Source organism: Montipora capricornis, chromosome 3 (assembly GCF_036669925.1).
Source record: "Montipora capricornis isolate CH-2021 chromosome 3, ASM3666992v2, whole genome shotgun sequence".
In the NCBI taxonomy this organism is placed as follows: domain Eukaryota; kingdom Metazoa; phylum Cnidaria; class Anthozoa; order Scleractinia; family Acroporidae; genus Montipora; species Montipora capricornis.
Genome location: NC_090885.1, coordinates 74,181,449 through 74,208,948, shown reverse-complemented (window position 1 = coordinate 74,208,948; position 27,500 = coordinate 74,181,449). Strand labels below are relative to the sequence as shown.

Here is a 27,500-nt window from a genome sequence, read left to right as displayed (position 1 = left end):
CAGTCAGATGTGGTGAATTACACCTGCATTCCCTAACAATATTACAGAAACATTTACCAAACCATTCATGCGATTGATTTTTATTTTGGAGGAAGTTCAACATCGTTTGATTGTATTTTGAAGTAGGAGCCTAAAGACATTCAAGAGAAAAGACTGCTACATATAGTTAATTGCAATTTAGATTTGTTAACATGGGCAAGCATGCATTGTTTGTGTTACCGTTTGTTAGCGTTATGTTACACTGGCATTGTGCACTGTGGTAGTGTTAGATTGTTTTAGTGATGCATTGCGTAGTGACATCATTGCATCAGCATTGCACTTTCCACGTTGTCTACGTCACTTGAAGTCAGAGGCTTCAGTCAAAGGGTGCCTTCCTCAGAAATCATCGGTGATGGTTTTAGGCTTTTGCCTTTCTTAAGGATAATAGCTTGACTGAGTAACGCCCAATTACAACTGACTAGCTATATAATTAATAGGTAACAGGACTACATGCTTGTCCAATTTGCAAATAATTGGATTAAAAAAATTCAGGCTTGGACTGTCAAATTGGACCCGACCTACCGTCTCGTCCAACTTTGGCAGTCCGAGGAATTTTTTGAATCCAATTATTTCCAAATTGGACAGCATGTAGTCCTATTACATATACAAATTAATTTAGTGATTTAAGAGCAATATACCACATAATTTCCAGAAGCCTTTTCTTACATGTACATGTATATCTACCTCACATTTGAAACCAAAGAGTCCAAAAACATCAAGTAGTCAGGATCTTTTGAAAAGCTTCCTTTCCTGCCCTTTGCACTTGGCTGTGGAGACGAAAATAATGATAAAAACAGAAGATAAATTTTGTCAACAAGATTCAATAAAAATAGTTAAAATAACACGTTTAAGTTAACACTATACCTTGAACATGTTCTGGTCCGATTTTAGGAGGTGAGAGTTTTTCCCAATTTTAGTTGACCTGTAAATTCTGAAGTTCCGATTCTTTGTGTAGACACCTGAAGATCAAAGCATTTAATTTTAATTTCAAGAGAGGGGAATGTAGGATTGCTTGTGTTTTTTGTAAACTTCTACGCCAGTACCAGGCACTGTGGTAGTCAACAGAAGGCATACTCTGCTCGCCTGCCTGGCTTTTCGCTTCATGTTTTTCCCTCATGTTAGGCCTTGCAACCTTGGCATTCAAGTTTCTGTTGCAAACTGTTTTGTGTCATGGATTGGGCTAAAAGAATACTCACTGTAAAAAAAAAAATCACACAATACCTACAGTACCTTGGTCACAAAAGGTACTAAAACCACCCTTTCCATCGTTGATAGTGAGTTCTCTCAGTTCTTCAAGGTTAACTACAACATTGAAAATAATCCAGTTCTTTTTATAAACCTGTCCCCATTGGTTCATTTCATATAATTATATAATTTTAAATCACATACATGTATGATAATGATGCACTTATGAAACAATTTCTTGAAAGTTCTTCAAGATGCTTCTAAGGAGGTCATTGCAAGTACTGAACTTTTAGATATTGTTGAAGGATCTTTACATGTATTCATCTTTTAGTGATTGTTATAGAACAACCTGAGGATTTTCCAGTGGGATTGCACTGACAGCAGTAGTTACAATTTATAGGTAATGTGATTGAGGGAGACATTAGATAAAAAAAAAAAGTGAAGAATAAGAAAAGTGCCTCAAGCAGTGAGAGGGAACAGGGCTGGTACAAAGTAGGGCTACACAATGTCATGTACACATGTAGTCCAGTGGTAAGAGCACTTGCCTACCAATGACATGTCCTACAGAACATGCACATATGTAGATTTGATCCCTGGACTGGGCATCGTAAGTTGGTTAAGTTTGTTGGTTCTCTACTCTGCTGTGAGAAGTTCTTCCTCAGGTAATCTAGTTTTGCCCTCTCCTCAAAAACTAACAACTGATTTGATTTTCATGTCCTTTTGAAGGTTGACTTGTGAAGGGGACTCCGTGTCCTATTTTCGATTCTCCAAGGACATTTTAATGGACCTTATCACATGAAATTTTCACGACACTTTAATTAATTTCGCGAAATTTCATGGGAAAAAATTTTCGGGAAATTAAAGTGACGCGGACAATAAGTGTCGCGAATCAAACTTGCGAAAATTAAATGAATAACAATACATCAATAATACCTAATAATGAAGAAAAGACAAGTTTATTAGCATTAAAACGTCGACAAAATCATGTTTTTATCTATTTTGAGGCAATTACAACGTCTTGATACCAAGCCATTTACAATCGAGGATAGAGGCAAAATCATTCAAGTCCTAATGTATTCTTCATTTCTTGCTTTTTACCTGAATGATTCATGATCTTTAAAAGCGATTTTGTATGTTCCCTGGATCGGAAGTAATTAATTCATGCATGAATGTTGTTGAGCTTTCCTCAGTGTCGTTGTAAGTCCAGAGTTTTTAAAACAAAGATTCGTGATTCTTTTAAAAAGATTGAAAACTATGATTCACGATTCATGATTCCACTTCAATCCTGAAATTTACACAAACGACTATTTATTTATTTATTTATTTATTTATTAGACTTCCAACAAATTACAATGTTGTGGAGAAGCTGGACAGGTGAAAACCACCTATAAATAAGCTTTCCGAATAAAACTTTTATAATGAAAATAAAGAAGCAAATTTAAGTCTACAGTCTGGGCAGTGGCATTTTGTGACCCAGGAGCAAGTGTTTGATGTGTTAAATAATTATTGTTTATCAAAAGAAGTTGTATAATGCTTTTGAAGAAGCCGCTTGAAAGTACTCAAAGAAGTTAGCAGCTTGACTGCTAATGCATTCCATGAAGGCACAATGCAGTTAAAAAATGAATTGGCAAAGGTCTCAGTTTTGCACAAAGGTAATTAAAGTGTATATAGGCCCCTTGTCAGACCTCCTTGTGCGCCTCATAGGATGGAATTCATTGGCATAGTCGGAAGGATCAAGCATGTGAAGTCCCTGTCTGCATTTGAACAGCAAAGTAATATCTAACATTTCTTGCCTCAAAGAAAGAGGCAAAAGACTACAGGAGACAAATCTGTCCTTGTAGTCCATGTCAGAACGTACAATAAACCTAGTGGCCCTATGCTGAACTCCTTCAATTTTTATCCAGACGCCATTAATTTTAAAGGTATTTAACCTATCTATGGAGATCTTCGTCAATTGACTAAAACTAACGCAGCATAAATTCTTGTGGAAATTGTTAGAACTTTTTTGTTACTGTTCTCATATAGACCATCCCTACTTGTATCTCTTTTTGAAACTTTTGATGTTATTGTAAATGAAGTTGTTCTATTTGCTTCAAGGATAGACTAAATACCTTTAAATAGCGTCTTACTAAAGTTCGCAAAATTAAGTGATTCATAGTACAAGAATTTCGCAAAAACGTGAAATTTATGTGTCGCGAAATACATTATAAAATCGCAAAATAAACATGTTGCGAAAATTTCATGTAATTAGGTATACAAATAAATAAATAAATATATATATATTAAATAAATAAATAAAAGAATTTCCATACAGTGTACCTCCTTCTTCCTTTCCTTTGTAACTTTTAACATCCTTAGATACATCTAGAGACAAGTCTTGAGAATCTGGTGGAACCAAATCTTGTGTCTCTTCACTCCTTTTTTGATCAGGATTGTCTTCTGGTATCAAATCATGCACATACTGGTAACTCTTGCAGCTTTGAGAAATTGCAGGTTGGTTGTCTATCCATTGTGATCCAAGCTTTGTTTTCAACAATGCCAAAATGTGACGTACAAAGTTTCCTGCACAAAAAAACAGTAACCATTGTTACCGGTAATCTTCACTCTTTAGTGCATCTCTTACTTACTTCACATCAATCACACTGCTAGCAGCTGGGAATCTTTTATGTCCTCTTTTCTGTATTCTGTATTAATTGAAGCCTATTAGATCCCATTAAAATCGTTTACTGGCAAACCACAGAAAACGTTTCAGATACAGAGATGTACCATTTAAGATTTGGCTTCTGTAGAGAACTGTCATAAATTCAATATATAATTTTAATATACCGTAGTTATTTGGTTATAAGACGCATGGTTTTTTCAAGAAAAATCTGTCTTTGGCTGGCAAGTTAGTTAGCTTGATTAAATTGCTAAGTTTGGGGTGCGTCTTATAATCAAGTGCGCCTTATAACCAAATAACTACGGTAGTATTATTATTATGACAGCTTACATGTAATAATCATGTGTATAGCTTGGGGGGTAGTTTTAATCTTGTATCCTATTCATTTAATTTCATTCTTATCTTGGCTGATGAATTGTCCACGAATAAATAAAGATTATCTATCTATCTATTAATGATCAACAGACACATTGCTCACATGTGTAAGAAATTATTATACTGTAGAGGTATGTCTACCTTACCTACATTAATATTATCCTTGAAAACTGCACCAGGCAAATGAAATATGAGATGTCTTGAAAACTTAGAAGATGTGCTACATTGTAAGAACCATTCATAAATATTTAGTAACAGGGAAACTAAATATTGCAAATCCATTATTAAGGAAGCCCTCATCTCTCATAGCCCCTCCCTTGTTAGATGAAGAAATTTATTAAAGCCCACACTTCATGTGAAACTGATCGGTATGGTGAATAAAAATGGCAGGTGAATAAAAAGGCTGAATATAACTTGTACAATTCACACATATCACTCAGATCTCCACATATACATGTACAAGTATATATTAGACAGTCATTGCCTTGGTCCAAAACAGAAAGAATTAAAGTAGCTCCCCTTCTCCATTGAGCCCCTCCCCCTTCATCAAATGTCCTTGAAATAAATAAGCCCCCCTGGGGGCTTTTAAGAGGATTTACAGTATATCAAAGAACTCAAAGACAACAAAAATTGACCTCAAAATGAAAGGTAGAAATCAACGCTACCTCATTGTAGTGATTTGTGAGGAAGACATCTTTTTAAAGACAGTTATGTATAAAGCCACGGCTGCACAAGCGATTTTTTTGAAAATTGTGGAAAAAACCTTGCCCCTCCCTCCTGGCTAGCCACGGACGTATCCACATAGAGCACTTAAGTTTTTCTTCCTCTGACTGTTTTTAATTTTCTTTGCCTATCAAAAGGATTATATAGCAACATTGCAAAATCACAACACCACCGTATGACATATTTGTTTGTCATCGAATAAAATTCATACCCAGCCTTCCAAGGTCGCACAAATCGCAAAAAATTTGTCTCCAAGTGTAGCCACAACTACTTGTTGGCAACGCGACAATGTGTGGTTCCAGAAAATATCCATACCCCCACCACGGAAGACAATTGGAAATTCCGAGGGAGAGGGGGGGTTAAAGGGCAGTAATTTCCAAGGGGTAGGGGGGTTTCGTAAGAAACTACTTTTCAAAAGGGTCACGAACCACATACAAAACATTGAAAGCAAGATACGATCGATCTGAAGCACAAAACACACTATCGGACGATCTTTTGAAACAAAAGTCAGTTTTGAGATAAAGTGAATACTATTAGCTTCAATGTTTCCGTTTTTCTTTGAGTTAGCTAGTGCTATAATCTCCCGAAGCTAGGAACAATGTGTCTTTCATTTGGGACGGATTCAAAACATTTAAAATGGCGGTCTCAACTGGAGTCTCGTCCCCAGACTTCCAGCTTTGTCTCTTTTTCGTCCAACCAACACTTCCGTTCACTTGAGTATCACTTTTCGCTACCTTCACATGCAGTAAACACATTTTTGATAGGATTTATGTTTTACTGGGGGTAGTAACTCATTGAAAATGCGACAAGAAGCAAGTTCCCACCATCTCAACGCTTGCGTGCAACGACAGTTTCTTTTTTGTGGGTGGCATTTAGACCACGGACAGGAACCGGGAGTCAAGTTTTCTCTTCTTTGAGTAAACGCAATATTTATTGCGGCCTCGGGAAAAGATTGTTGAAGTTCAGTTCGTTAAGTCAAACTGGAAATTCTAAAACAGGAGTTTGACTACTCATTGGAGGAAGTAAATCGCGCCAAAAACAATAAGAGTCGCCCTCTGGATTCCATCAGTGGCTCAAAGGCAAGCAACAGTGAGGCTGTGTGTCATTTACCGGCAAGAATGACTGCTGGAGAGTCAGTAAATTTGAAGACTGCACATAAATCGCCATATCTAAGTTTACAAATATGATGGATTATTTTGGCGTCAATAATATTCTTCGTAAAACAATCGTCTTTGTGACGACGTTCACGAAACCTACCGCGTCAACATGTGTGGTCCCTAAATATTAAAGAATCAACCTGAAGAAACTGACAAAATGTGTAGACAAAGGAACCTTGTAAGTTTCTGTTTTATTTACTATGGTTTGCGAAGTTGTTTAAGCGAATGAAATGTTCCCATCGAAGTTCACACAAAAACGTGAAACAGTCGACGTGCAACCCAAATGTTTAAGCTTTGCAAAGTTGATAGCGCACAAGCTAAAAGTTTAGCTGGATAATGAGCTTAACAAAGCGTTATATTTTTCTAAAAGTTAACCTTAATGTTTGCACTGTTGTAATAAAATTCTACCGCAATTACGTAAAAAAATTCTGGAAATTCCTGAGGGGAGGGGGGGTCATCAAAGACCCCCCTGGAACGGAAAATCCTGGGGGGAGGAGGGTGCAAATCAAAAAGTCTTCCGTGGTGGGGGTATGGATATTTGCTGGAACCACACAATTTAAAAAAAATTACATCACCATCACAAGCAAAAAATTGGTCGCATAGCCGTGGCTTAAGTAAGAAAAATGCAGCTTCTACGTACTTTGTTATATATAGGCTGGTTTGTTATTACCGTTATGAAAAACAGCCCAATGAGCGACCTTGTTGGAATATGACACAGATGGGGATAAGATGAGCTACACTAGTTCTGCCCAAAATTCAAGATGGCAGGCAAATGTTTTTTAAAGAAGTTAAACGTATTTGTCTTCCTTTTCATTAACAATACAGGCATGCAAGCAGTTAAAATAACGAACCTTGAATCTAGATCTACAATAGACTCCCTGTTGCATGTCAAGTTGTACATGTCCTTTAGTTGGTAACAGACATACTAAAAAAGAAAGGAAAAATACATCTAAGAGGAAAGAATGTTTTTTTGATAGCATTTCTACTCTGTGGTGGGGGGTAGGGGGTGATAGGGTTAGGGTTAACCCTATCCCTAACGCAAACCTATTCACCACTCACCCCCTAGCCCTGAATAGAAATGCCGTTTCTAAAATTATGGTTACATCGGTCGATAAACAGAATTATTATGGAGGATTAACACCTCAAAGATAGGGGCCACTTGGGTCTTTTCTTTCTTTCCTTAAGGACGGTGCGTACTATTGTTATTGCACATACGTTCTGCGCATCTCGAGATACTCGGATTTCCTATGGGTGACGCTTATTAATACAGGGATATTTTTGCGTGGTTCAAAACTATGCGGAGAAAGCAGAACTTAGCAAGTGCTCTTGGTATTCAAAAAGACAATTGGGGGTAACCATGCATTTTTCAGAGATAAATAAGCTTCAATTTGGAAAAGAACGCCATGCATTGCTTTGTATTTCAAAGCTTTTTACAAATATTGTTGATTAATTATCGTTGAAAATGCGTGGCTACCCCCAATTTTCTTTTTGGATTTCAATAACACTTGTTAAGACCTACTTTTCCCAACTATTCAGTAAACCGTGCAAGAATACCTTTGAATAAGTAGGCACCGTCCTTAATTAATTAATCTAAAATACAACTGTAACATTATCACTTATGTCCAGGTTTGACCCTAATTAGATGCACGCCCAATTTTGACATCCAACACAAAGTGTCCCTTTAAGTCTAAGCATTTGCTACCTATTTTCAACAATAAGGTAAGGGTAAAGGTAAGCGTTATTTTTAGCTTTGGGTAAATGTAGCAGTTAATCTTCACTTAACGAGTAGCATTTGGGGGGACACTTTGTGACATAAATTGTCTGTATTCTGAGACACAAGTGATGTTGAAAGTTGGCGAGAAGAGCAAGGGGACACTTCGTGACGCTTATTGAAATCTGTGTGCATCTAATTAGGTTCAAACCTGGACATATCTAACATTATGCAATAGAGCCAAGCATTTAAAATTGACCGGATCATTTAATTTGCCTCCTCAAGAAACAAAATCAAGAAGAAGAAAAAATGTCCTTTTCTTCTTTAACTAATCATTAGATAGTTGGTATGTTACGAAATAATATTTATAGAATATTAAGTAGCTCTTAACTACCAAACTGTTGCTATGGACTCCTTTAAATACAGTCATTTCTCAAGTCCCTTTCTCTAAAGTTATTCTTTTTCGCCAAGTGTGTTCTATTTAACATTTCTTTGTCTGGTTCGACTCACAATCATATTTGGTAAATCATGTGATCAAAACAGAAAATGCCTAAAAACTCAGCAAGTTAACTACTGTAAGTATATTTTTCACAAATTTTTAATGCAACAGTATGAGAACATTCTAACACAAAATCTGTAGCATGGCTTTTAAAAAAATTAAAGGCCCTCCTTTCATTCAATTTTTAAAATATCAGTGCCATTTTTTATCCAAATAGAAATTCCACGCCACAGTTTACCATCTGGTGAAAAAACGTTAACTGTCGCTTCCTTTTGTTTCCTTAGAGTTTTTACCTGTTTTCACTCAAACGCATGGAAGAGGACTGAAGTGATGTCAGATTTCCATTGAAAAAGTTACTGCAAAGAAACAACCATGCAACCTTTTTGCAGGGCTCTTGACTAAAAAGCTTAGTTAATTAGCTAAGCAACTATTGTCTAACCCCCCTTAACATTATGCCACACAAATAATAACTTAATAATCATTAATAATCATTGGCATTGTTGTTCCTTTAAGTTTGTACCTTAATGAATATGTCAACCATTTTGGCTCCATGCTTCTCTGGATTAAATTCTCTTTTGAATTCCAGGTCAAAATACAACCTACAAGCAGCTCCTAAAATGATTATTGAGTTATTTCAATAACTAAAAGATACAATATCCACAAAATAAATTAGTTCTGGACAATATTATGAAGAGCAAGCACCTTCTGGTATGACCTCATAGTAATTTCGATCTTCTAGAGAGCACTCCCTGGAGGTCAGAAAGAACAAAGAGTTGTAACAATCAATGAAATCCATCCAAGTCCGATATCACAACCCTGATTTCCAGTAAAACCTTACAAGGTAAAATCAAAATACTTCACTGGCCACTCCCCATACAATACGGGCTTTTCAAGGCCAATAAGAGTGGCTCACAATATCGGCCCAAAAGCATACAGGAGGCACCAATAGCAGCCTCTATAGGGTCCATGTCTGATGTCAGAGCACAGCACCACAGCCAGATGTAATCAGCTGTAAGTAAATTTTGATGAAGGAGGAAAACCCTTGCAAATTACATGTTCGTTGAGATTAACTGTAACTCAGCCCACATACTATCGCAGAGGTGAAAGGCGTGGTTCATAACAAATGCAATGCGTCAGTGTGACTCCCAAAAGTTTTATTCTCAATCATAACAATGTGCTATACTTTATATTTTTTGAGTTTACTAATTAGTTGTGCTGTACTTTTCAAGGTTACTGTGCATGTAATGAATAATAATGTTGGCATTCAAAAAGGAGCTGGCCAAAAAGTTTTGCACTTGTCTAATAAAAAATTCAAACCACAACTGAATGTAATATATGAAGTTCTTTCACATACTTTTGAGAAACCATACCTTATGTACTGATACCAAAAGTGAGGCAGTGTTGAAACTATGAATTTGCGCTTTCCATGCAGGTCTTTTTCTTTGGCAAACACATACACATCCTGTCAAAAACCAAACAGTAAACATCTCCTTCGTGACTGGAAGGAAATTCCAGAAGTTGATGGCCATTACAACTAATGGTGGGCCGATGATCGATTATAATCGAAAGTTTTGGTTTTCATCAAGTGAAGGAAGGGCCCACTTTGACTTCTATTTAGATGAAAAATATGTGGAATGCTTATTGGTAGATTTTTCCGGTTATAATCGATGATCGATCGGTTGGGGCAATCTGATTATTTCTGATGATTGAATGTGAAATCTCAATCGATTCCCACCACTTAAGTCTAATTACAACACATCTTTACAGAGTATAAGTTGAGTCATAACAAAAACAAGGAAGGCTTCATAAAGTACCTCATGGCAAGCATTGGCATAGTCAAAGGCCATTTGCTGGCGCAGAAAAGCTTTAAATACTGGAACAGGGTCATCTATCCTGATAAAAAAGGAGTAATACATTCAATCAATACTATTGCTTCAAAATGATAAACTAGCGGCTCATCCTCTGTGCTGAAACAGCAGGGCAAAAAAAATCTGCTTGTCCGCCCATCTGAGAGGAGTACTCTCATATCTCAGACAAGTGGATTTTCAAAAGCACTGTCACTTGTCCTACAGGAAGAACAGAGTTTGCCGGAAAAAAAAGTTATTTTCTACTGAGGTCTGAGTTCCCAAGCATCTCTGGACTTTGTAAACTAGCCTGAGTTTCGTGAATTTTGGTTTCTTTTCATGGCAACTTACCCATTTTTGCCTCTGTTTTCCAAGAATATCTGTCTCAGTCTGTTTTCTTCAGTAAAAACTGGGATCCACATATTAACACTTGAACGAGGCGATTACTGTTGTGGCAAGTGTATTTGTGGTAAGTTTCGTGATCATCAGATGATTTCCTTGAAAACAGCCTCAGAATATTGGCTGGACTTATAAATTTCATCTTAGATTGCAATTACTGCCTCATAGATGTGCTGCATTTTCACAAGTTGTGTATTGTACATAAAGAATGTGAGTGATCCCTGGTGTGTGTGTATGAAATGGTGTTGTATTAAAAAGTTCAAAGAACAACAGAAATTGAAATAACTGTTAAAATAAACACTTGAGATTTGGTACAAAACAGATTATACAGTTGCTAAATTAACTTTTTTTAAACAATAATTATTTTGTTATTCACTTTAATTAAAAATTTCTTGGACGAGTGAATTCAACTTTTGGACAACCAAATTAAAAATCTGAACGTTACTCATGGAAGTGGAATTCAAAAATTTTTTTTGCCCTGAACAGTAATAACATTTGATGCTGAGGTGCAAATCATGTATGTACAGTTGATATAACAATAATGTTATTATTAATAAAATTAATGACTGTACATGTCATGTCTTTCTAATCGGAATCTTACATGAAAATGATAGTATTTAATTATTTTCAGATAGCTTTTTTAAAGTTGTAAACTTTTTTGGGGGAGGGCAGAAGAAATTAAGTGGCCTCTCATTACCATCATCATCACTGTTATTTTATTAATACTGGTACTTAAAGATCACAATCACCATTGGTCTTTCCATTGTTAATTCCAGAAATCATTTTGCAATGTACAACTTGATCATATTAGGGAATACCGGTAACCGCCTAGCAGATAATTCACTAATTGATTTGTAAGGAGTAGGGAGTAGGGGGCACGGATGGCGCAGTGGTGAGAGCACTCGCCTCCCACCAATGTGGCCCAGGTTTGATTCCCAGACTCGGCATCATATGTGGCCTGAGTTTACTGATTCTCTTCTCTGCTCTGAGATGTTTTTTTCCAGACCTGCACTCCAGTTTTTCCTTCTCCACAAAAACCAATATTTGATTTGAGTTAATTTCAATAGCGTCCCCAATTAGTGCTCTGATCATGTGCTAAATCCATTGACACTTAAATAAAGTTGTTATTATTACCAAAATTATTCCAGATATCCAAAAACCTCATCAAACAATAATTACAATTGTTTAACATCACACCTGAGTTTCAACGTGGGTGATATTGGATATTGTCTGAAGTTACTGGCACTCTTTTCCAACTTAATCTTCTTCTCTTCCCACCTTTTGTCGGTTCTAATAACAGAATCACAGTGATTTTATTCATAGAATTTTCAAGGCTGCTTTCAAATTGAGAGATGAGTTGGCACCCAAGAGGAAGGAGGGGTCAAGGAGACTGTATCCAGTACCCTACCTGACCTCAGCTCCATTAACCTGTCACAACCAAGACAGATTTTCACCTTCCCAGTAGAGCACAAAAGCAAACCAGAAGGTTGGCTGGCTAATATTCATAAAAAGGGAAAGGAATTAAAGGAACTTTATTTAAACTTGTGTCTAGTCGTTCTAGCGCTGGAGCACTAATTGGGGACACTGTAAACTGAAATTAACAATTAAGGCAAATCAAGTCAAGCGATGGTTTTTGAGGAGAGGGAAAACCAGCGTACCTGGAGAAAACCTCTCACTGCAGAGTAGAGAACCAACAAACTCAACCCACATATGATGCCAAGTCTGGGAATCGAACCCAGGCCACATTGGTGGGAGGTGAGTGCTCTCACCACTGCGCCATCCCTGCACCTCCATAAATGCAGCTAACTGGTCAAAAATTGACAGCAAAAAGCAAATTTGACATCAAATTGCTTTTCTCTGATCCGTGAGCTGATTTTTCTTTTTTTTATTTTTTTTATTTTATAAATTCAACAGGTCTGCCTCAGGCTAGTGCAATGCAATCACGTCGATCTCACTAGACTTTAATATTTTAACAGACCCATGATCTCAAGATCGGACAACAGGAAGACACTATGTATTTAATTATAGGGACATGTATCTAAGACCTGGGAGCAAATACGGTAGTCTGGATTACCGAATACGATTATGTGCATGCACGCAGCGTTAAGTTACAGTTATTAAAATTCTTGTTATCAGCCTTAACTTTAATTTAATAATACCTCTTTGAGGCGCTTCCGTAAAACGCCTTGACTTTGGAGTCTGAGTTTGCCATCAATTAATTTCAGCTGAAGATCATGGAATCTGTGCATATATCATGATTACATTTTGCTGTCGTCTGTTTTCTTCTGCATAACGGTCACGACCTAAAAGTACAAAGAGTACAAACATAACAGCGACATATACAAGAAGTTGTGGAAATCAATCGCTGTATGGACCAAAGGGAGACCAAACTATTGATCAAGTACTAGTGGACGCCATCGTGGAAGCCATGTTTTGACATTTTCGCGCCAACAATATCCTTTTGGGAAATCGCTCGTTTTAGAAACGAGGCTGAACGTCAATAAGATCGCAAGGAATTGTTGGAGAATTGAGCGCGTGTTCTTCTCGTTTCGCCGGCATAATGGCAGATTATTTTTCGGGGTGAAAAGAGCTTTTTTCGGAGGATTTTGTGAGTTGTATTCCTTTTATCAATCCAAGATGTCAAAAAGAAGGCTGGACGTCGATGGGAATTCCTCTGGCCTGCTGAGTACAGCGAAAAGGATTAAAGAAGAGTTGAGGTAACACGTCAAAAATTGCAAATCGGCGATGCAGCAATCATCTCTGATTCTGAAAGAAGAGCTAATATTAATGTGAAACTTACGGTCCGACCTCGATTTTTAATGGACGAGAGTTCTTAAGTTAAGCCAGCATAGGAGTATGTGAAAAGAGAGCTAGTTTTAATAATCACTACCACTGTAAAATGCAAGCTTACAGTCTCTCAGACTCCGTGAAACGAGCAACATTCCTTGAAAGATCAATCCTTTTAGTCTAACCGTAAAAAGAGCAATGCTTTTTTTCGTAAATTTAAGCTCACTTAAACAAAGGTTAGTACTTCCAAAAGTGACAAGCTAGCAGGAACTCCTGTATGTGAATAAGGTACAGCAATCCAATGAAACAACGTGAACTTCCACCGCAAAAATGCCTACTTTCACAACATGAAAATCTTTTTCCTCTCTCTTCTCTCCTAATAATACCACTTTAGATTCCGCTCTGTGGAATGCCAGGTGATTTCAACTCTTTAATCCTTTCCCCTTTGCAGCAAAAGCATTAAAATTAATATCTAACCTGGGGTTGGGTACACCACCTCTTTTACAGACATGGTATGACTAATAATAATAATAATTATTATATTATTACTATATTTTCTTTCATCCCAGCAATCCAAGCAACATGCGGGGAAAGATCAACCCTTTCAATGGCAAGCTTTTCACAGACCGATATTTTGATATTCTGAGGAAGAGGATTGAGTTACCTGTGTGGGAATACAGGGAGAAGTTTTTGGATAGCATGAAAGAATACCAAGCTTTTGTTCTTGTTGGTGAAACAGGATCTGGGAAAACTACTCAGGTATATAATTTGGATAGAGGTTGTTAACTGTTACAATACACGTAACTCATGATTTGGAGTGGGATCCGATGATGATAGACTACTTTCAAAAATACCACAACAGAGATGTATCCAGGTTTTCTATTGCAATAATTTGGGGGTCCAGCTAATTAATATTCAAGAATTAATATTCAATCTACATGAATTGTCTCTAATTAATTGCTGCTACAGTACCCTTTCAGATTTCTAGGTTGCACAAAAATAAAGTCTTATCCCTCCCCTTGCATATGTACTTAACATAAAATGATCAATTTCTTTGAGCTTATAAGTTCATCTTTATAGATTCCTCAGTGGTGTTTGGAAACTCGCGTGGACAAGCGCAAGTGTGTTGCATGTACACAGCCTAGGAGAGTGGCAGCCATGAGTGTTGCTCAGCGTGTAGCTGATGAATTGGACGTGACTATTGGTCAGGAAGTTGGCTACACCATTCGATTTGAAGATTGTACAAGCCCAAGAACAATTCTCAAGTTAGTAGAACAAATCAATCTTGCCTTCAACCTTTCTTGACAATAAAAACTGAATTATATACAGTACCGTGCAAATTTAAGTTGACAGTCTCGACTCAAAACCCTATCCGCGATCCTCAGTGTTTTCGAGGATCGAGTTTCGAGGCTCAAGTTTCGAGTTTCGAGACCCTCGAAATTTTTTTCAAGGATCTCGATCAGAAATCTCGAGGTGAGGTGAGACTTCTCGAAAGCGAAACGTTAGACAAAAGCTTTTGACACACGGCCGCCTTTAACATTTGCAGACATTCGGTATCAAATTGCATGTCTTTTTCACGATCGCTTCCACTGTATGCACGATTTTTTATCACCGCTCATGTTTTCTCAACTTCAGTGTTCATAACTGCCGAGTTACCAGGACTGTATTGATAAAGAGCCCTAATCCGGACGCCGAAATATCTTGGAAACACATTCATAATGAGTCAAGCCTCCATGCACATACATGCATAGCGAACGATCTGCGGTAAACAGAAAGTGGCGGCAAAAGTCTTCAACCGAACATACAAAATGCAAACAAACTTGGAATGTAAACATTTGCACGGTACTGTACTCTCCAAATTTTCACCCACCCCCTTACCCCTACTTCCATTAAACCCCCCCCCCCCCCCCTCCCTGGCCCAAAATACCATTACAGTGAAGGCTACTGCCTAAGAGTCGTTTCGTCAAGAGCCCAGAATTAATTAATGAAGTCAAGTGTTCTGTCTTAGTTATATTAGTTATAAGTGCCACAGATGACTTGCCAAAAAACTGACAGTAAACATAATATTTATAAACAAAGGGAAGAACCTTCAGTGATCAATGGAAGACACAGCATCGCATCACTTAAATGCATATTTAATTGTATCACTGAAATGACTATGTAATCCTACCTACCTTACTCAAGTTCCAAATGATGACACGAGAAGTAAAAAGTATTTCTTATCTGTTGCGAGAGCTCCATTGCTGTCACCAAGCAAAAAACCAAGTAAACCTTCAGCAATTAACACAGGAAAAAGGAGATTCGCACATGTGGCATGTTAAAATGTTTGTACTTACAATAGTGTAGACATCACCAAAACACGTAATATTTAAAAAATCACTTTACAAATAATATTATACCACATTTTACTAGGAGGCCTTTTGAGAGCTGATGGGATGAACATGTTTCCTTTGTCACGTAACTTTCTGCAAGTGCTTTTGCGTGCATAAAATGAAAACAGACGAAAGATATACACATAGCATTTCCATATTAATTTTGGTAATCACATTGTGACCTACTCTCCATGCGCAACCACAGTGTTCGACACTTACTTTCTTACTAATTTGTCCTTTGGGCAACCAGTTTTGTGATTTTGGTTGCCCGTGGTTTTTTTCGGTAGCCCACCTTCTAAAGACCAGTTGCCCATCAAAACTCAAAGGAGGCTTGTAAAAATAACACTTTTCTGTAAAATGTGTTTAAAATGGGTTAGGCAGAGCAACGTGACTCTTGCTCTGTGTCCATGGTGTTTTGGTAGCCTTCACAGTTTTGCTTTGACAAGCATATCTTTAAGCGATTTTCCTTTTCTATAAGAGATAAAGGGAGATTCCTTGAATATCTCTCTGAGATTAGGTTGGTCTTGAATAGAATGCCATTTGTCCAATAAAATGTTCCTGAAGCCTTTCAAAGCTGGTTGAAATTGCGCGAAAAAGGTAGAATTTTCATGTGCGCTTGTTCGATATCAAAGAAGTGTCAAAGCGTATTTGGCCGTGCGAAAATTGGGTTCCACTGTTACAAACATTCTTTTCGCGCGGAGGAAGATGGCGCTTACGAATGTGTTGATTCTTCAAATCTGTTTTGTGATTTGTACCAATATCTTTTAAACAGAGAAATTAATGCCACAAAGAGATGTAACGTTGCTATTTTTTAATAGTCATCATGGTGACTACCGTATTTACCCGTGTATAAGTCGATCCCATGTATAAGTCGACCCCCCATTTTTGATGGCAAAAAAAGCAATTTCTTCATTTCTTTGCTAAATGTTCATGGGATTACTAATCTTGCATTCTTCGATTTCTGGAACTGTGGATTCACAAAAAATTAAGGGCCTCAAGCGGTTAATAGTTTTGTGCTTCAGCGGTTGTTGTATGTGCCGGCATTTTGTCCTTGAATTTCGAAGAAGTTCTCAGAAAATCGAACATGTAAACCTCAAACTAACCTGTTCCGTTGTTCAAGGATAAAGGGCTTTAGAGGATAAGCACAACATCACAGAAGCAGGAGTCAATCTTTGAAAATAACTTCAAAAACGATGCGAAACGTGCAAGGTTTCATTGGTGCTTGACTTACAATTTCTCACATGGCAAACGAAACAAAACTCATAAACCACACAATACAAAGTTTGCAAAAGCATTTAAATCCTCCAGGTTTGTATAAAGAATAAAAAACAACCATTACCAACCAGCATTTTCAGGCAACACGAGTGACGATCATGCTTGCACGCAAACACCAGGGTTCTTGTTAAGAGCCGGTAACCGGTTATTTTTACCGGCTGTTTCACTGAAATATTTACCGAAATTATCCAAGGAATGTTCGTCTGTTCAAAGGTGAAATTACATTTCGTTTATGGGAAAATATTGCTTTCCCCCTCCAACCAATCCTGTGAAGATATCTGGCACATGTTATTGTTTCGAAAATATACCATTTGCAGACCTTCCAACTCTCACGCAGCTAAATCTGTTACTTATGAATACAACAAAGCACATAAGCGTAAGCTATAATGGTTAACATTGAAGTATAGGTTAATGCTGATAGCTAGTTGCGAGCTAGTCAGTGTTGTTGTTTTGTAAATACGAAAACCCAGAACTTTTACTTCTTAAACGGCAATATTAATCAAAGAAGTTACATAAATTATTGAATGCAGATGTCAAAAAAGTGTTACTTTTGAGATTTTATGGGACATTTTTGTACCTTAAGAATTTTGTAAATCTTTTCTGAAAATGCAGAAAATCGCATTTCTGGGACTCAAATTTTCAAAATGTTTCCGGGGGGGGCATGCCCCCGGACCCCCCTAGGTGACAGCCAATGAAATAGCATAACCTACTTTCCTTTTGCTGAGTATTAAATTAATTTAGCAGCCGCTGGCATGTGACAGCGATCGATACGAACGTCAAGTTAAGACTTGAGCTTGCCAACCCATGCAGGGGCAGGTAACAAAGTTACCTGCTATTTTTGGTTTTTTACCTCCTGTGCAAAAACTTAGCAAGAACCCTTAAAAACGAGGTATTGCGCCAGGTTACTAAGCCATTGAAGGATCGTGTTTTATTTGAAGAAATGAGAATGTTTTTTAGAGCTTTCCGCCTTTGGAAAATGAAAATTTCTAGTGTCTATCTCATATTTGTGCTTGTGAGTATCTTCAACATTTAAAGTAAACCAATCCTTTTTCATTTCAACTGGAATTGCTTAAGTACATTCATTTTGAAGTCTTTCGTCCACTGCGTTCGTTATGCCCAAAGACCACATTATGATGTTAATTTTGAATAAATTACTTAGCTGAAACTTGGCTCGAAATCTTTGACCCATGTATAAGTCGAGGGCGATTTTTGGAGCTTCTTTTGAGGCCATAAAAGGTCGACTTATACACGGGTAAATACGGTACGTTATATTACTAGTTACTTTCTTCGTTGCAAATCAAATCGTTCCGCAAAAAATTAGTTGAACAAAAATTCTGATTGCCTGATCGGGCAAGCCTTAGAGTTGTTTTACTTTCCCACAGATATATTTCGCTTGCCCCGGGCAATCGGGCAAGCGTTAGTGTCGAACACTGAACCCAACCTCGTTCCCAGGGTCTCTCTTCTCTGCCTCCATTGTCGTTGAGAGAAGACCCTGGTTCACGCTGGTCACGTGGCACTCGTCGACAAACATTTTTCCACTAGGGTAGTGTTTTCGTTATATTTTGATCCCGCAACCGCACCTGGGCGTAAAAACATTCGTTTAACAAGGCATTTCTAAAATAAAAAGGTCAAAAGAGCTGATGTTATATTCCCACAGGAGATGAATTCCCACAAAAGCGGTCAAACTAAAAGCAAGAGCTTTTGTGATCGACAAGACGACTTCAATGTCGAGCGGCGATTGACGTTCGCTTTAAAAAAAATTAATTTCGTTAGTAGCCAAAGTTGCTTCTTCAGAACAAACACTAACATAAAAGAATACACCAAACACTACGTTTGCTTGATAAAAATGTCTCTTTTATTTTACTGCGACTAAAAATATACACGCTATTAAAGCGCGTTGCAGTGGTAAAAAAAATCTTAACGACATCGACAATTTACACGAAGTTGTTGAAATATAAATATCATAAGTCAAACTGTTAACTCGCTGTACAAGATTGCGACCTTAGCAATCACGTTGTTTAACTTTCGAAAGAAAAACGGAAATCAAAGAACAAAATGAAATACCTGCACATGCTAATACAGTTTGATTTGATGGATTTGAGGTCGATATGTGACTCGAGAACTTAAATAACAACACACCGGCTGATTGCTGAACATGTTTGATTTCCATGGATAACCGTTTCGCTTGTTTTCTTGCACGACAAAATCTTCTTTCCTTTAAAATTGTCGCAAACTATTAGCATTCTTCGTTGATCCGGACCTTCACACGGATGAAAACTTGAATAACGTGAGGATATTTTCTGTGGCGTCTGATCGATTTGACCACAACTTTTTTTCTTTCACATCGGGTTCCATATGTGTAGTACATAAAATACTGCTGTCAAACGTTTTGTCAATGGTTATCTGGCCACAAAATCAATTGCGTGCTGATTCCCTTCTTTGCAATGTCAACAAAGCCTACATTGCCACCCATCCCCTAACACACATTTCGCCAACCTCCCAGATTCTGGGAGACACGTGACCAGCGTGAACCAGGGTCTTCTCTCAACGACAATGGAGGCAGAGAAGAGAGACCCTGGGAACGAGGTTGCACTGAACCAGGAGGTAATGCAACAAAAGCCCTTAGCAATATTTAACGTGTGTACGTACAAGTTAAATAGTCATTTATTTGTGGAATTTGCTTAGTTGCGGCTCTCTCCAACCATACCACTTTTTCCATCATTTAATCTCCAGCAAGAAAGTAAGGATGGATCACCTTGTGATAAGTTGGCCGCCCGTTCAGGGTAAATTTGGGCGCCAGCGCTCACAAATAAGGCGGACTGGGTGACCGTTAGGCAGCAGCTTTGATAGTTGCATTTGTGGCTGAATTTTTTCCCTTTGTGACTAGTTTTCACTTTCGCTCTTACGAAATAAAAGGGTTAGCAGTTGCCACTTTAATTTACGAGTACTTTTGTTAAAATTAAAACACTATACTAATTTACCAGAAGTGGGTGCCATAAAGGTAGCAAGAAAGGAGGCAGCACTCTCCTTACCAACTAGGAGGTCACCATGGCAACTGAGCCATAGTCCACCCCCAGGCACCTGCCAACATATCACTAAGAAAAACTACATGTATGTTGTAGTGTGTGGAATGCTTACCCAATTGCCCCTTATCCCATTATTCACTCCTTCCTTTGTATTCTGGCAAACCCCCTCCCCCTCCTTTCAATTTACCCACCCATTTCGGACATTACAGTACATACATGTAGCAGACACAATTCTGTTACAAGAAATATTTTTCATTGTACAAATGTACACACCAAGGTCTGAGTATCATCACGCTACAGAATGCAAATTTCTGTAGGCGTTTCTCTTGTTAGTCCCAGGCTTTTGTAGGATTAATTTCGTTGTGCACACGTTTGTACAGTACACTGAAAGTAAGCTTATTATTTTGATATACTGTACCAACTACTTTAAATGGCAGTTAACCCATATTGACCCCTGTCTGAACCACCCTGGCAAGTAACCTACTGACGAGTAAAATCTATCAAGTCTCACCTTCAGGGTCAATAGGTTAAAGGGGACATAGTTTTGGATTGGTGGTAGAGGTTCATAACCCATTGACTCCTGAATGCAGCCCCCCCCCCCCCCCCCCCCCCCTCCCAGGAGTCAGTGGCACAGAAATGGAGTTGTAGTTGGCTACGCAGTGAGGCTAATACATGTAGGTGAGAACTTTGTGGAATGATTAATAATTTGTAATCTTCAAGTAGCTCTTAACTCTGAAGTCAAGTGACATGATCTTAATATTGTAGGTACATGACAGATGGTATGTTGTTACGAGAGGCCATGACTGATCCTCTTCTGGACCGTTATGCTGTTATTTTACTTGATGAAGCTCACGAAAGAACTCTTGCTACTGACATCCTGATGGGTCTACTAAAAGAGGTACTTAAACAGTAAAATTTATTGTGGCCACTAGGTCTATCAAATGTTTGCAGAGATGTATTCAGGTTTTCAAATTTGGGTGTCCTCTTGACTTCTTGAAAAATTTGGGGGGTCCAGCTAATTAATATTCAAGAATATTTAATGTTCGATCTATTGCATCTTAATTGCTGCTGCAGTGCCCTTTCAGATTTCTAAATTTCGCAAAAAAATTAAGTCTTATTCCTCCCCTTGAAAATGTACTTAAAATAAAATGATAATTTTCTTCGAAACTGTTATGCCCATTGATTCATTGATCAAAATTGAGATGTATGGGCTGTCAAAGCTCCATCGATCACATCTGAAAACGTCTCAAGGAATCCATATGCTGTAGGAACTGTTGGCTCCAGTTGATAAATGATCTAGATCTCCACAGCCAAAAAAAATAGAGCTGAATCTCAATTTTCCGTTAAACAGCATCATTTATTTTAACAACATTTGCAGTTTAATTTAGGAGCAAAAGAGTAAACAAATACCATAAACACATATGTATGAGCTGCATCTTTTTGCTGAAATGTTGGGCTCAGAAAATACCATGCTTTTCAGGAGAACTCACGAGGCAAATGGCCGACTGCTTTGTTGTCCTCTATTACTTGCATGGCGTGTTTGTCCATGGAGTTGTTTGACTCTCGTTTAGCAACACGTTTGTCTCCAATTGATGGCTTCCATACATCCTTATAAATGTTACGTTATATACATTTACATGCACAGCTGATGTCCTAGGTGTTGTTTAAATACTGATCGTGGAAACGTGACTCTAATACCCCATTCACACCAACAAGACATGTTTAATATTAAACTGGGTTTAACAAAATAAAACTCAGTCACAGAAAAATGTACATTTAGGACTGGCTTTTCCATGAGATTCAGGTTTGTTTCAACACATGCTTTGACCTGTGCTAAATTTGTAGTTGACAAAAATCAGTAAACATGATTTTAAAAGAAAACACTTTGAAACTGTGTGTAAACATGTTTAAGGTTTGGTGTGAATCGGGTATAAGGTCCAGACTTCCTTCTGAAAATGACTGCGTGGTTACTAAGCAAATGTTTTTTTGTGGGTCAAAATTAAGTATGGGTTATCTTTTTCTTTGTCTGATGAAATAATCAATTTTTTGTCTCTAGGTTGTTCGTCAAAGACGCGATCTTAAGATTATCATTATGAGTGCCACGTTAGATGCTGGAAAGTTTCAAGAGTACTTTGACAATGCTCCGCTCATGACCATACCTGGCCGGACACACCCTGTGGAGATATTCTACACACCTGAACCAGAGCGGGACTACTTGGAAGCAGCCATTAGAACTGTGGTTCAGATACACATGTGTGAGGAGGTGGAGGGTGATGTCTTGCTCTTTCTCACCGGGCAGGAGGTATAATATTACTTTTTCTTGTTTTGATAGAATATTCTGCAGGCAGTACAGCTTAGAATATGACGCCAATTTTCTGTCCTTTGTGAATGATAAAAATTATTACTGAGGAGATCACCTTTCTTTTCAACCAACAATGTTCTTTCAGGAAATCGAGGAAGCTTGTAAAAGGCTGAAGAAGGAAATTGATAACTTAGGTCCAGAAATTGGAGAGCTGCGTTGCATCCCCTTGTATTCCACTCTTCCTCCTGCTCAGCAACAGCGTATCTTTGATCCGGCCCCACCCAAGAGACCCAATGGGGCCATTGGTCGCAAATGTGTTGTTTCAACTAACATAGCTGAGACATCCCTCACTATTGATGGTGTTGTCTTTGTAATTGATCCTGGATTTTCCAAACAAAAGGTTTGTTATTTTGTATTGTTAACCCTTTGACTCCTGCAAGGGTCACTGAGACTTACAGATTTTACTCTTTCTAACGCGAGACGATTTTACTCATCAATGGGGAACCCCACAGGAGTGAAAAGGTCAACAGCATCTAGGTTCGCTAAAAAACTATTTTCCCGTTAAACTTGTAAGTGCTTGATCGGGGTGGTCATTTGGTGGTAAACCACTTTGTGGTACTTTTTCCCCATGAAATGAATTTAAAACAAAAGGTTTTTCATTTTTATTTACGGAGATTTCAGGATTCTGGCACTTTTCTTATCTATGAAAAGAATAAAACCTTCACGGATTTGAGTAAACATTAACAGTGCTAAAATAATTTGCTTGTGTGACTGCCTTCATTACCCCAGATTTTACGAATAACATGAGAAACACTCACACAGAACATGAGCCTTGGATCAGTAAAGTTTAGTTCATGATTGAGAAAAAGAATAATTTTGGCAGTGATTTCTAATTTCCTGTTTTTCGATGTGTTGTTACGTCAAAAGTGGCAATCTAAGACCAAGTACATGTTTTTGAAGCAGTGGTCCAGCAGTCCAGTACTTGGTAGCTGTCTGATTTGCTAACTACATTTGAAGCGTGAGAATAGGTCATTCACTAAAGGTCTTTTCCATGACGACAGATAAGATACATTGCATGCAGCTGTATAGAATGCAAAGGATTCTGTTCAACTACACTAATTCGTACTCCAGGATACAGAAATTGTATTCTTAGACCCCCAAATTTCAAAATTTCCTGGGGTGTCAATGGGTTGACCAGTTAATAACTATGTCCCCACCATTAATTAATTGAAAGTTAAGTTGTGTTTTGTTTTCTTCATAATTTTGATTTTTCCAAGTAAATTCTTAACAATTCGCATTTAAAGAATACAGGATGGCAACAGTTCATTCAAGCATTTACCCTGTTGTGAACCCTTGATTGTTTTTCTCAATTTGCTACCTGGTTTTTAGGTTTACAATCCTCGAATCCGTGTGGAGTCTCTGCTAGTGTCTGCCATCTCAAAAGCCAGTTCACAGCAGAGAGCAGGTCGTGCTGGCCGTACTCGCCCTGGCAAATGTTTCAGGCTCTATACAGAGAAAGCTTACCAGACTGAAATGCAAGACAACACTTACCCCGAGATTCTACGGTCTAATCTTGGTACAGTTGTGTTGCAGCTCAAGAAGCTGGGTATTGATGATTTGGTGCATTTTGATTTCATGGATCCTCCTGGTACGTTCAATTGTTAAAATGTTACAGGGCTCGAAATTGCAACCAATACAGTCGCATTTGTGACTGAATTTTATTTTCCTCTGCGACTTAAATACTTGGGAGACTTGTTTTCACCATCACCCTTTCGAAATAAAAGGTTAAAGCAGTTGTCACTTTGCAGTTACTTTTGCTAAAATAGATAAAATTATGAAAATCCATTTCTTTCGCCCCATGAATTTTCTTTTAATCTGAAGATATGGGGCACAAGGGGCCTTCACTTAATTGGAGCATGCCCTGTTGTGATTGTTCCTCACTGAGCTTTTTTTTTTGCCTTTAATAATTATTTCAACATTTTCTTATTACCTTTATCATTGTTTTGTATAGACCAATCTTTTTGTCTACTCAGTGAGAGGTTAATAAATATAATTAAATATAAAATTTAGCTACCGTACAAAGTTGCAGTACTGTGCAAAAAGAATGCAAACGAATTGCTTATTGTTCTCTCAAAATTTCGCCGAAATTTCGGGTGATTTTTCGGCAGAATTTTCAAAGAAATTTTGCTGAGCCACACGAAAATTCGAACGTAGGACGAAAATTCACCAATCTAACAACAAAATTTTGGTTGGAGTTCGTACATACTGAAACGAAAATTCGCAAATCTAACAAAGAAATTTCGTTGGAGTGCGTACGTACTGAAACGAAAATGCGTAAATCTAACAACAAAATTTCATTGGAGTTCGTACGTACTGAAACGAAAATTCAAGAACTTTAATAATTGAAATATCGTTATCCTAAGGCCGTTGGCAAAACCTGGCCCGGACCGAAAATGAGTAAACCGGACTGAAAATGACCGGACCGAAAATGAGTAAAACAAGTTGTTTTAAATCTGGACATTTCATCAATATCTATATAATAAACAGAACATTACATGGCCACTTGGGGATACAAATTTTATCTCCTCGTGATGAAAGGATCTCTCACAAGTGAGCGATACTTTCAGCACAATACTTTCGGTTCGTATCCCTGCGCGGCCATGTAGTATCCTCTATATTTCACATTGTTTTTTTTTTTCTGTTTAGCACCGGAGACGTTGATGAGAGCTCTTGAATTGTTGAACTACCTTGGTGCATTGGATGACAATGGTGACCTCACGGCCCTTGGATCCATGATGGCTGAGTTTCCTCTGGATCCTCAGCTTGCTAAGATGGTGATTGCCAGTTGTGAGCATAACTGCTCCAATGAAATTCTTTCCATTACAGCCATGTTGTCAGGTAATTATTTTAATACATGTAGCATTAGTTTGGTCTAAGCAGCTGTTTGAATGAATATTTTTAAAAGGTGAAAAGGTTAAGTTGCAGAGTGAAATCTTGAATTGGCCATTCGGAGGCAAAGGGTTGATTAGTGTGAGTAGTTCCGTCAGATGTGATGCTAGAATCAAATGAAGTGAACTGCATGGCTTTGCATCCTACATTTACCTCTGTCAGTACTGTATTACAGGAATTTTAAGTCACAGCTACACCAGTGAGATTCAATCCAAAGAAGGTGTTGAAGTCGCCATTGAGCTTTAACGATTGTTGATCAGTACTTGCTCAGCAGCAGACATACAGTTGTATACCCTTTGAAATCACTGCTTTGACTGGACACGTGCAAATTTGAGCAGACTATTTGGCATGACAATGGTCCCAGGACTCAATCTTTGGGTATACATGAAATGCTTATTGCACTTCAATTCTAGCAGGTTAACTTAACAGTCTGTTTTTCTGTCTTGCATGACTATAATCTGAATTAATATTGATCTTGCAATATCTAATTTTGGTCCAACAATATGTGATGACTGAACATGATGAGTTACCGGCAGCCCCTTCTCTTTCCCAACCACACTGACATGCACCTATGTACTGTAACTACTGAGCAGTTCTGAAGTTATCTAACTGTGTAAATGCAGGCAAATCTCTGTTGGATTTTTTTTAGAAGTACTGTAGCAATCTACTTACATCAGCGTATAATTATTACTATCATTTGTAGTCCCTCAAGTGTTCCTGAGGCCAAATGAAGCAAAGAAAGCTGCTGATGAAGCAAAGATGAAATTTGCTCACATTGATGGGGATCACCTGACATTGCTCAATGTTTATCATGCTTACAAACAAAGTGAGTCTCAGCACCTTAGTCCTTCCAACTTATGTCCATGTATATTGCAGTTTTTGTATGTTAGACTATTAATACTGTACTGCGTGATATAATTTACTTCAATTAAATGATTCAACCAGACCAATTATGAAAGTCATCTGTTTGACATGGCGTTTCATAGTGACAACTTTAAATCATGTGATATAATGCTCTTAGTACATTAATTTTGAAGAAATGGTACTCCTTGCTTGCCATCAAATAAATAAAATATTATTAATGGTGGGACATACACTGTAGTTTTTGACTGCTTAACCCACTTACACCTCAAATGCCTCAACACGCCCTCAGTTGACGAGTAAAAATGTCTGGTTAGCAGGGTTCTCAATAAGTTGGAGTAGACGGCTTAAATATAAAAGTAGGCGGCGGGAGAAGCGCTTTGTCATTGTTTATAGCAAGTTTATGACCGAAAAGGAGACGGCTCTAAATTTAAAGTAGCCGGTTTTTTAGCCGGCTGCCGGCACTTAATGAGAACCCTGGGTTAGACAGAGTAAAATCTGGTAAGTCTCACTCCCAAGGGTCCATGGGTTAAGTAAATCACTCAATATGTCCATCATTCATAATGCATCCATTTCACAAAATCACAGGGTTTTCTCCAGATTTAAGTATGTGGTTGTGAGTCAAACCATACAAAGAAATGTTACACATGTAAATAGAACACACTTGATAAAAAAGGACTACTGTGAAGTTAAAGGAATTCAAGAAATGACTATTTGAAGGGGTACATAGCAACAATTTGGTAGTTAAGAGCCACAGCCCTTAACATGATAATTATTCATCTTTACAATGCATCCATGGTTGTCAAAAAATTGATCAGAAAAAAGGGCTACAGCTGTAACTTGGCCAACTTTACTTGCCTAAATGTTGTCTTCTTGTGCAGCAGTATCTTTCTTCCAACCTTGCGTGACCTGGGGTTTATGTATATGTACATATGGAATGTCACAGAGATTGGCTCGCTTCTGTCCAGTCAACGTCTTTTTAGTGTTTGGATTTGCAAGCATTTGTTGTAAATCTCTTTTTTTTCTTGTAGGCCATGAGGATGTGCAGTGGTGTTATGACAATTTTATTCAGAACCGATCTCTTAAGTCTGCAGATAATGTAAGAGATCAACTCACCAGAATCATGGACAGGTTTAACCTGGCACGCCGCAGCACAGACTTCAATAGTCGTGATTACTATGTTAACATCAGGAAGGCACTGGTGGCTGGATTTTTCATGCAGGTACTGTCACATCTTGCAGGTCTTGCTGAAAGTGGCTTCAGTGTTCAAAACAATACAGTCATTATTTTTCCAAACATTTTCAGCTAGAATGCTTTTCTCTTTTATTCCATTGAAT

General features: G+C 37.9%; 2 protein-coding genes across 7 annotated transcripts in view; one reads left to right on the top strand and one right to left on the bottom strand.

Annotated features, from left to right (window-relative positions):
• The window catches only part of LOC138044058 (DNA-directed primase/polymerase protein-like), a 19,149-nt gene extending 6,115 nt beyond the window's left edge, over window positions 1-13,034 (bottom strand). The window contains exons 1-12 of one of the 5 annotated variants that reach the window (XM_068890661.1): window positions 12,751-13,034; window positions 11,789-11,881; window positions 10,163-10,241; window positions 9,719-9,810; window positions 9,051-9,097; window positions 8,869-8,960; window positions 6,990-7,063; window positions 4,405-4,478; window positions 3,544-3,786; window positions 1,261-1,341; window positions 904-998; window positions 724-806 (exon numbers count right to left, since the gene is read on the bottom strand). In XM_068890661.1, coding sequence (XP_068746762.1) covers window positions 724-806; window positions 904-998; window positions 1,261-1,341; window positions 3,544-3,786; window positions 4,405-4,478; window positions 6,990-7,063; window positions 8,869-8,960; window positions 9,051-9,097; window positions 9,719-9,810; window positions 10,163-10,241; window positions 11,789-11,881; window positions 12,751-12,803 — 1,106 coding nt within the window. In that variant the 5' untranslated portion in view covers window positions 12,804-13,034. Of the gene's footprint in view, window positions 1-723; window positions 807-903; window positions 999-1,260; window positions 1,342-3,543; window positions 3,787-4,404; window positions 4,479-6,989; window positions 7,064-8,868; window positions 8,961-9,050; window positions 9,098-9,718; window positions 9,811-10,162; window positions 10,242-11,788; window positions 11,882-12,750 lie in introns of those variants that run through there. The other 4 variants (XM_068890662.1, XM_068890663.1, XM_068890665.1 and 1 more) reach the window with 4 other exon arrangements.
• Window positions 13,035-13,114: 80 nt separating this feature from the next.
• LOC138044059 (putative pre-mRNA-splicing factor ATP-dependent RNA helicase PRP1) overlaps window positions 13,115-27,500 on the top strand; it is a 22,400-nt gene continuing 8,014 nt past the window's right edge. The window contains exons 1-10 of one of the 2 annotated variants that reach the window (XM_068890666.1): window positions 13,115-13,308; window positions 13,948-14,137; window positions 14,459-14,643; window positions 20,817-20,949; window positions 22,108-22,353; window positions 22,499-22,753; window positions 23,743-24,001; window positions 25,060-25,251; window positions 26,006-26,128; window positions 27,195-27,385. In XM_068890666.1, the coding sequence (XP_068746767.1) occupies window positions 13,229-13,308; window positions 13,948-14,137; window positions 14,459-14,643; window positions 20,817-20,949; window positions 22,108-22,353; window positions 22,499-22,753; window positions 23,743-24,001; window positions 25,060-25,251; window positions 26,006-26,128; window positions 27,195-27,385 (1,854 nt within the window). In that variant the 5' untranslated portion in view covers window positions 13,115-13,228. The remainder of the gene's footprint in view (window positions 13,309-13,947; window positions 14,138-14,458; window positions 14,644-20,816; window positions 20,950-22,107; window positions 22,354-22,498; window positions 22,754-23,742; window positions 24,002-25,059; window positions 25,252-26,005; window positions 26,129-27,194; window positions 27,386-27,500) is intronic. The other variant, XR_011131383.1, reaches the window with a different exon arrangement.